The sequence below is a fragment of the Thunnus maccoyii genome, chromosome 19 (genome assembly GCF_910596095.1).
Source record: "Thunnus maccoyii chromosome 19, fThuMac1.1, whole genome shotgun sequence".
Classification (NCBI taxonomy): Eukaryota; Metazoa; Chordata; class Actinopteri; order Scombriformes; family Scombridae; genus Thunnus; species Thunnus maccoyii.
Window position 1 is genome coordinate 1186164 of NC_056551.1, and position 10034 is coordinate 1196197.

General features: G+C 42.6%; 1 protein-coding gene across 1 annotated transcript; it reads right to left on the reverse strand.

Annotated features, from left to right (window-relative positions):
* Positions 1-2322: 2322 nt before the first annotated feature.
* LOC121885410 (E3 ubiquitin-protein ligase MARCHF3-like) lies at positions 2323-9569 on the reverse strand. Its single transcript, XM_042394823.1, has 6 exons — positions 9487-9569; positions 7534-7653; positions 7004-7304; positions 4192-4396; positions 3890-4099; positions 2323-3203 (listed from the first exon to the last, which is right to left on the reverse strand). Exons 3-6 carry the CDS (start codon positions 7240-7242, stop codon positions 3045-3047), a joined length of 813 nt encoding a protein of 270 aa, XP_042250757.1. The 5' UTR covers positions 7243-7304; positions 7534-7653; positions 9487-9569; the 3' UTR covers positions 2323-3044.
* Between the last annotated feature and the right edge of the window lie 465 nt (positions 9570-10034).

Here is a 10034-nt window from a genome sequence, read left to right on the forward strand (position 1 = left end):
CTGGGATTCCATGTCCCCAACTTCCGCCGGCATGCAGGAGACATTCCTCAGGAGGTGGGAGTTGAAGACCTCATGGACAGGGTCCTCTGCCAGACGTTCCAAGTCCACCTTCACAACTTGTTTGGGTCTACCAGGTCTGTCCAGCAGCACCCCCGCCATCTGATCCAACCCGCCCGACCCATCGCCAACTGATTACAGTTAAATCTCACTGACTACAGACAACCTGTGACGACCCCCCTTCTCCCCACTCTTCCCCCTCAAACAAGCTGTGTTGCGAGACTCAACACATGTCTGTGCTGAAGACCAGAGTCAAAGATGCTTTTAAAAGTCTGTGTTCAGCTCTCAGTATTTTTGTAGCTTCTAACTGAATCGCTTTGGTTTGAAGTTAAGTTTCTGTTTGTAACTTCAGATATCGGCTTTATTTTACAGTTTCCTGATCGCTTTTAGCTGTATCCGATCCGTGTTAAGTTACTGCTGATGAAAACACATTTCCTGCTGCTGCTTCATATTAAAAGTTTCCCACTGACAAACTAATGGAAGGCTTTTATTGTGAAGAACTAATAGGAAATAAAATGTGTTTATCCACCATTTCACAGCTGTGACTTTGACCACTAGTCACAGCCATGATGTTATACGCTGCTTTCAACTCAAGACAAGTGCGTCATCGTTTAAAGACACATCTTCAAGTGGGCAGCCCTGTTGTAATGGATATGCAAATCCCTGCCATGCTGGACTGACACACCAAGTCAAACTGAGTCAGCCAAGCAAGTCAGAGTCTTCCTCTTAGCCACATGTAGCTGCAAGGAGGCGACCCTCTTGTTCCACAGGGAGAATTCCAACACTGCGGTGCTCAGCCGGGAGCTCATAAGTATCCCCACCTGCCAGGCAACTCTCACCCTGGGAAACTCCAGAAAAGAGAGTCCAGTCGATCTCCAGGAGTTTGGTTCCAGAGCCGTTGCTGTGCGTAGAGGCGAGCCAAACTATATCTAGTCGGTACCGCTGCACCTCCCGCACTAGCTCCGGCTCCTACCCCACCAGGGAGGTGACGTTCCATGCCCCTAGAACTAGTTTATGATGTTCAGGATCAGCATGCCCAGGTCCCTGCCCCTGCCTGCTGTCTGACTGGCAACACACCCAACCCAAGTTTCTATCCCTGCAGGTGGTGGGTCCACAAGGGTGCGACTCCATATTTTTATTTATTTACAGATTTAAACTGTATTCACCCCCAAAATTATCAGGCTTTGTCAAAGCAGAGATGACCTCGTAGCAGATAGATTGTTCCTGTTTTCTCGTTCAAAATCTCAAATCTGTTTGAAGTCCAAGTCCTAAATTTGATGACCAGGTCATTATGTGCTTCTCATCAAATTTAATGCCATTTTAGATGCTTACCAACTCAGGAATAGTAGTACCTTTTAACTTTCTAGCCTTTTAGACTATTAAATAATATTCATGCAAGTAGCATTCATTTTATCTTAAAGGATGGTAATTAATCTGAGCACATTCAGTTTTTCCTCTTTTCCTCCTTTCTCTCAGAACTCACAGACACACAGACTTGCTTTCCCTGCTGACCAAAGATCAATGGCAAACAGTTTAGGGAATATATCACATTGCAGATTATTTGGTTTTTTAGCACTTTCCATTCAGGGTACCAAACAGTTAATATTCACATAACCACTCTGACTGATGAAGACTCATTGAGTTCATGTTTGCAAAGGTAGGCTGAATCCAAACGTCAAGTCCAGTCTGTCAGTTTACTGAGCCGCGGGATGAAATATGCTTTGTGATGGGATTTACGTCTCACATTTAAAGTCTTTTTAGCTCCTGACTAAGGCAGAATTGAAAAACTGTAAAATAGGAAAACGATTACCATTCTTGAAAATATAGCAATTCATAAACTTCATACATCAACGGCTATTTGTCCATCCAAATGTAGTGAATGTGGATGAGCAAAAACGTTATGTATGAAAATGTAACTATGTATTATTGCACCTGTATAGTTTCCAGGACAAAAGAAAAACTTTCACACCTTTGAATAGTACATAGTACAAGATAAGCAGGTATACTTTGGATTTTGTGCGTTAAACATTATTGCCTTTGACATAACTTAAAAATATGTTAAAATGTCAAACATAGTATGACATGTGTCTTTAATTTATCTGCAACAGTTACTAATGAGATTTTTTTCCTACTTGATACCTGCCAGACTCTGTTGTATTTGGAAAATCAGTTCTGTGATCGCAAGCTAATGTATTCACTTATTTCACATAAATCTGAGCCACATAAAATCCATAAATTACCCTCACCAACTCATGTATTGAACATTGTATTTTATTTTCAATCAAAACACACATAAAACAGAACGAACAACAAAACGTTTCAAATACAAAAAATAACCTTTGGTTTAAATGTGTCTCTATCAATCAGAAGTGCCAAAAATTGCCCACTGACATATTAATACACTTTTAATGTACCAGGAGAGGACTTTAAGGCTGTGCTCGACATGACATCAAACATCTTTCATCTGTTTACGTCCATGTGTCTTCGTTTATGCTGCTGAAATATAAAGACATCCACAGCTTGCTTATTTCTATTGAAGTAAGTGCTTACAGAACAGTCAATTTTATAGGAACAGTCTGATATTTTGGGAAACTTCTCATGTGATAAACGAGATTTCTCTAAATGTCAAACTGTCCTGTTCTTTGAAGTAACGCTATAGCCATAATATCTTCATAACGGTGCAAACATGTCTCACTTGGGCTTAATTTAATCAAAGGCGTGGTGCTGTTACTGCACATTACAATCACAGTGTTTATCTCTCTGTCATTTGGTCGACGAACACCCTGCAGTCCCTCCCCCTCATCAGGAGCCAAGATGGCTGCTTCATCAGCTCACAGTGCTCATTGACTGCTTGGACCATCTTACCAGTCCATTCACACATGTGACATCAGCTCTAGTAGGTCTCAGATGAGTACTTGAAAGTGCAAAGGGAGCAGAGGATGAACAGTGTCCGTATCCTAATGAGAGCCTTGGAGAAGGCTCTGTGCTCAGACTATTGACTCTTTGGACGGCTGCTTCCCTCGTTGGGAGCCTTGGAAGGAGTGCAGCGCTGACGGCTCACTATGCAACCTGGGGAGCAGGAGAACCACTCTCTGATTGGACTGTCGCCACTCGTTGTACAGTCGACAGTGATACCTGAGAGACACCTGGGGAGGACAGGACGGATGTCAGGATTCCACCTAAAAATTGCATTTTCACTATGCGATGGACATTTTAAAAAAGGTCACACCACCTATTTTTACATGTTGTGGTTAGTACTTCTTAGCCTGTGAGGAAGGAAGTTTGTCAAGTCTGAGAAAATGAAAGAAAGAAAGAAGTGCAATTGATGATGTCACAGTGAAGTCACCAGTGTTATCTCAGCTTCATAACAGAAAACCAGAGTTAGGAACTGGAATTTTGTGGTTTGAAAGATGTGGGCGTTTAACAGGAAATAATGCAACTATTTCTGCGAGATGTCGGTCATTTTCAGTGGAGACCTGCTACAACCCCAGTGGGGGCATCCAGAAGAAATTGTTACAAGATACCATTACTGTAGCTTCAACATTTCAAGTGGCAGCAACCAAAAACAAGGTTTACTTCAGTTTGTAATACTAGCAGAATGTCCAAACATGTGATCCAGCAGACTCCTGACTTGCATCCAGTACAGGAGCATGGCTTTCAAACTGGCTGAAAATGTTATTAACAAGAGGAGACACTGACATGCACTGCTCTGTAGGACATGTCAAAGGATTCAGATCAAAGTGGATGATGTCAAACTCTCTTCATGAGTAGTATGGCTTATGTGTGGTTAATATTGCATAACATCTACAGCCCCACGCCTCAGCATACTAACCAGGGTCCAGAAGAGGTAGATGGTGAAGAGGGCAATAGTGAGTGTGATGAGCCCCACGGCCTCCAGCCGGCTGGAGTAGTGAAGGTGATCGATGGCACCGCGAAGGCAGAGCCAGCCAGAGATGGTGGCCAGAGGTGTGATGAGCAAGAAACACACCATGTCACCAAACAGGGTGCGCTTCTCCTGACGAAGACCTGGGTTCTGCAGCCACTAAACCACCGGCAAGAATCAAAGCACAGTCAGTTATAGACCAAAAATGTGAAGCAACGACTCAGTGAACTGGATCTTTCTTAATCCTGTACCTCGAGCAGCGGCCTGGACTTCCTCTGCACGGTGAACTGGTAGTGGCAGAGCTCACAGTGACTGGTTCCTGAGGCAGACAGCCAGTGTTCCAGACAGCTGCAGTGGATGGTGGCAAGGGTCCCAGAACATTCACAGGGGGACAGCAGTTCCTCCTGGGCCCCGCTGTCATGGCAGATCCGACACATGGGGCTCTCTGGCAGAGCACTGAGGAGGAGATGGAACTGGTCTGTTATGCTTCAAATACTGTGTGAATATATCATGTATGGCATATATAGATTATATACATTCAATGAAAATGAAAATGCACGTTTGACGTATTTTCATCTGGAGGTTTAGCAACTGGGGAAAAGTGATTCACATAATTGCACAATAATAACCGCTGTTACTCAAGCACTCAGTACTAAGTACTGTTTTGTTCATTCTTTTAGTTAATTTAACTATTTTTCCAGCCGGATTTAACTGAAATAAACAGTGATTATTTTCTGGGTAAGTTGGTGAGTCAGTGCCATTCTTCTGAATTTGGTGTTTTCAAATACTCTGTATGGGCACATGTCTATGGCCTTCAGCTGGAGGAGTTGGAGTCAGTGTGCTGTAGTGTTAGCTACTCTTTCCTAAGGTTGACGGTTCTGTCGCCTTGGTGTGTGACGCCTCTGGCATACTGTACGATACTGCTGTGCATTCTGCAGACTGCTATTACAGTTGAATGATTTTATGCAGCAGACACTTGTAAGCAGGATGTTACTAAAATTTTTAAAAAAAAGAACTATTTTTGGAGCCAATTTCAGTTCTATGTATATTTTTGTGTCATTTGTGTTTACACCTCTGACCACCAGGTGCAGCTTCACTTTTTTGTGATAACTGATATGAGTTGTACATAAGGAGGTCAAGGTTAATCAGATTTAAGTGTTGCTGATTTATGATAGAGACATTCCATTCTGCTAATTTATGCTTCCTCCCGTCCTGGCTCCTCCATCCTCCGGCTGGTTAAATGCACCTTGAGGAGTCTTGAGGAGTCAAGGAGAGAGGAGCTACAGGTGTTATCCTCTGTTGGACAGCTACACCGCACAGCTGCGTGTCTCCTATAAAATCATCCTGAGCCTGAAAAGGACGAATGAGCGAGGACGTCATGTTTGATGAATTCAGTTCATCTCTCTCTCACGTCCTCGCTGGGAGCAGCTAAAATGCGAGGGAGAGACATGAGCGAAGGAAGACGAGGGGGGACACGTCTTCTCGTTGCGTCTTGAGGATGGAGAGAGAGAGGTATGAGGAAGAGATGTGAGGACGGAGGAACTTTATTCAATTATGGAATTAGGGAAATTATGAAGAAACAATTTAAAATGGAAACAGCTAATGACTGCTCTAATGTTTTATTATTTGATTATAGATCTATGGCAGTGTCTGACTGTCACAGAGTAAGACCATTTAAATCCCTTCATTATTGAAAGAACAGAACCAACGTAAAGGAGCAATAAACAAAACAGCTATATTTAAATAAAATACTGCCTACTTACTAGTTTGTGAAAGTTTGATGTCCTTTTCAGGCTCAGGCAGATATTAAATTATTATTATTCCCCTCTTAATTGCTCTTGTGTATCATCCACCAAATACATTAAAGTCCTGTTTCTTCCTCTCTCTCCTCTGAGGCACTGAAGGGATAGGAACGTCCTCGATGATAGCAGAGGGAGAACTATTTCCAGGTCGCAGCTCACAGCTGGAGGACAGAGGAGCGAGGATGGCGGGAGGTATAAATTAGCAGAGTGGAAAGCACCCAGTGGGTGTTTTTCTCATGACCTTATTTCCATGTCTCCTCGCTCCTTCACTCCTCTAGGTTGATCCGGAAATCATTCCATCTGCCATCACGCAGGACATCTCAATTACCTTTTACTGCTATTCAGAGGAGCGAGGAGGCTTGAGCTTATTTGTCTTCACTGTATGTCTGATTAATAATGAAGCATAAAAATCAACTTTCATCATTCATTAGAAAGATGACTTGTTTTCATTTTCCCCATTTTTAAACCTGGATCATGGATGCTGCTCAAGGAGAAGAGCAGTAGAAACATATCTTCTTTGTGTTTTGGGTGTATTCTTACACATTAGAAGTGTCTCATGTGTATTGAGCCAACTGTGGTTTGACAGATCTGTTCATGTTATAATGTGCGGATGCTTGTCAGACTGTTTATTTGAAGAGACACATTCTTCTGTCATGTTAGAGGACATCACTACAGCGCTGTGTTAGCAGTGATAACTGTGTGCTCTTATTATTTTACCAAATCATCACATTATCAACAAATACAAATTCCAAGGCATCATTAAAAAGATGTTAACATTCACAGGCTGAAAGCTGAGCCAGCGGTGATTCAGCTGTACAGACGTCATCATCAGAAAGTGAAGTCACCTCAGACGTCTATTTCTCAAAAAAACATGTTTCCTCAAATTCCTCTCCGCTCACATCTTTTTCTGCATCTCGCTTTCGTGTCTTACGTAGGAGCGACTAAGACATGAGGAGAAGACACGAGTAAGGGGAAGGAGTAGACATTTAAGATTAATGACTGTGCTTAAACTCCAGCCTTTGTTTGTTCCCAACACACCAACGACGGACATACTTTCTCAGCAAGCGGTGCGCTGAAATGATCTGTGTAATAAATCTGAACTATTTCTCATCAACAAACTGGCCGTTTCCTGGGAATCACTACAAACATATCACAGTAGCAGCAGTAGGCTTTTAAGTAGAGTAAATGGTCACTACAACTACTGTTTTGCATATATCTGATCTATCTAAATATGAAAAACTAGAATGAATACATGACCTACCACTGTTTGCTGTACGTGTCCAACGCCGCAGGCATCAGTTGAGCGTCCAGCTTGGTAGACACCTGTGTGTAATACTGAAGCTGCTCGCCGGCTGACACGCTGCACCCCTCCATGGTTTTTCCTGGAAGAGGCGGTTCTTCAGAGAAGCCACACATGGACTCGGAGTCAGGCTCGGGCTGGAATCTTACATGGGCATTTGGCAAAACTTCTGGCAACAAAGTGCAGCGACCGGTCATCATGATGGTGGTGGAAGAGAGAAGAGCGCTGGCACAGATCAACAGGCTTACTGGGCGTCTCCCATCTACAGAACAGGAAAGGTGATTCAGCCCCATTATGCACGAACAATACAGAATTAGAGATTTACGCATTAGATACCAATGTGATATCTGTGTATTCAGCAGTCACATTGAGAGAATTTGGTCCTGTATTTCAGAATGTTAATACTATCTGTCTTCAGTCTCCTAAGCTCCTACATCACATATGAGTGATATGTGAAAATCCTCTCATATTGAACATAAGATTTTACTCACCAAATAACTGCAGAGATGTAGGACCCTGGTGACATTGCTGAAAATAAGTCCAACTGGTCAAGAAACATGAGTGGTCTGGCAGATCGCTTGAGTCAGAGAGGTTGACAACTAGCCAAGTTTCTACAGAAACACATTTATTTGGAAACACAACCGAAAATGAGCACAGGAAATCAACTGTGACACATGGCTTGTTATTACCAAATGCTTTTCCTTTCTTTTCCAAAGAAATTTTGTCAATCTGATGATTTCTTTCCCACGCTTCGATCATCTGACTTTTCATGTTTCTTGACCAATCAAACCTTTTTTTTTTTTAACCTTATCGAGTTGAATTGTCTAGTGTGCTCGGCAAAAATCGCCTGTTTAGGAGAAAACTCCGTTCTCTGATGAAGACTGTGAGAGGAAGTTGAAAACTCCCACGACCTTAACCTTTGGATGAACTTTCACGCTTAACATGACCATTACCGATGAGTGTAAGTCCAATATTGACTCTCGTTTAGCTCTGGTTTTGGTCTCCACCAACTCCTGAGAAAAATATCTGTCTCTTTAGCTGCTAAATGCTCCACTATGTCCACCAGCTACTGTCTGATATCACCTTCAGACAGCAGATGTTCGTATGATGTGGGCATACACAACGCATGTTCCCACCCGCATGTTTGCAGCCATCACCCTGCTTCTCACTGTTAGCAGAGACTACAGTCTGCTGTGTAGTTTCATTTCACTCTCTGTGTTTATTCTCTTGACAAATTAAACATCGATATCACTGAATGTATTTCTATTCCAGGTAGTAACACCAGGTCTTCAAAACCAGGCTGCGTCTAAACCCTGGTTGAGGGTCAGCTGACACTCATACAGATACATACCCCCCAACACGTCACTGTGTTGTTCTGAATGGGGTGTAACTGTGTTTTCTGCTATTTGGTGCTGAGCAGGTAGTGTACAGTGGGTTAATCAGTCACTGAAAAAATATCTGCCTGCTACTGCTGGATGAGAACGCTGAGACTCAACCAAACAGTGAAGTTGTGGGCTGTAAAAACAAAACAATTAGCTGAGATGCTAAAAAAGCTGAAGAAAACTGCAGAGTTGATTATTATTCTGTGTGGTTCGGTTGCTTCAAGTGACCACCCTTCACATTATACACAGTCATCTGATCAATAAGTCATATAAAAGTATTGATTGTCTAGTGTCATATCTTTAATGTCAAGTGAAGGCTAACAGGTCTTCTTCACGGCAGACATTTTGACATGTGAGAGTAGGAAAAAACACAAGTGTAAAGAATAAAATGAATAATGGGTGAATTCCATTTAGCTGCTTGAGTTGTAGTTTCCTGGTATTGATGCATTGTGAGGCTCACTGTCACACTGTCATGTATACATAACTGGGAGCCATCTTTAATGTTATTAGTGACATCTGCTTTCCCTGCGGCCAAAATGTCTGCTGTTAAAAAGGTCTATTCACAACTAACATTTCATCTAATATTCTAAGCTTTTCATACAATTTTCTCATCATATTTGAATCATATCTCATGTAAAGTAACTGTCTCCCAGAAAATTGTAACAATTCCAAACGAACTAGATTATGAAACTTATGAAACGAATGTTTTGAGGCCAGTATAAACGCCGACGTATTGCACGGATTTCAATGTCCCCATAATGACAAGCCCATGTGCTGCCATAAGTCAGTCAGTGTGATTATCTAGCCTGGCACTGCTGAGGAATGTAACGTTACTGATTAATAAGCATGGAGTTGGAGAGTTTTGTCCTTAGTTATGTCAGCTAGTGGTAGCTGTAGTTCTGACTAACTTCACGTCATGTTTCCACACAAACAACGGAGCTAACTCATGCGTACAGTAAACAATATTTCCTCCTTGTTATGATGCCAGCATGCAGGGGAAGTTACAGGAGGCCTAATGTGCCACACCTTTCCCACTACTTCCTTCACACTCCACTGACTTACCTTCAGTCGACGGCCTGACTCCGCCGTGGCGCCAGGTTGAGCGGCAAAGAATGATATTAAGAAGCGGTCTCTCCTCGAACTCATGTAACTATGTGTCAAACTCTGCTATCATGACACTCCGCGAACTTCCGCTCTGAGCTAAATGGGTGCTGTTCGGTTCAGCTGTCTGGCGCGTGAGAGAGTTTTCCGCCCTGAGCTGTGGCTTACAGGCAGACCTTCTTTACGCTCCGTAACAATTTCTTCCTGTTGTTCTGTAATACAGCCATGGTTGAGCGCCTAGCTTAAAGACTTTGATTGGTAGCTCTTGTTGGGGTGGACATGGTCTGAGGGAACGCCTTGCCTATGAGTCTCACTTCAGGGCACACCATAAAAGAAATGCATCTGTCCACTGGTTTCTCCTGGCCAATCACAGCATGTTTTGTCCACAGTCTTTTACATATTGTAAATGGGGAGGACAAAGTAATATACGCATTTCCGTGTAATGCAATCCAATACAACACTGAACTCTCCGCAGATCTATTTATCATAGCAATAGAAATTATGGCCGA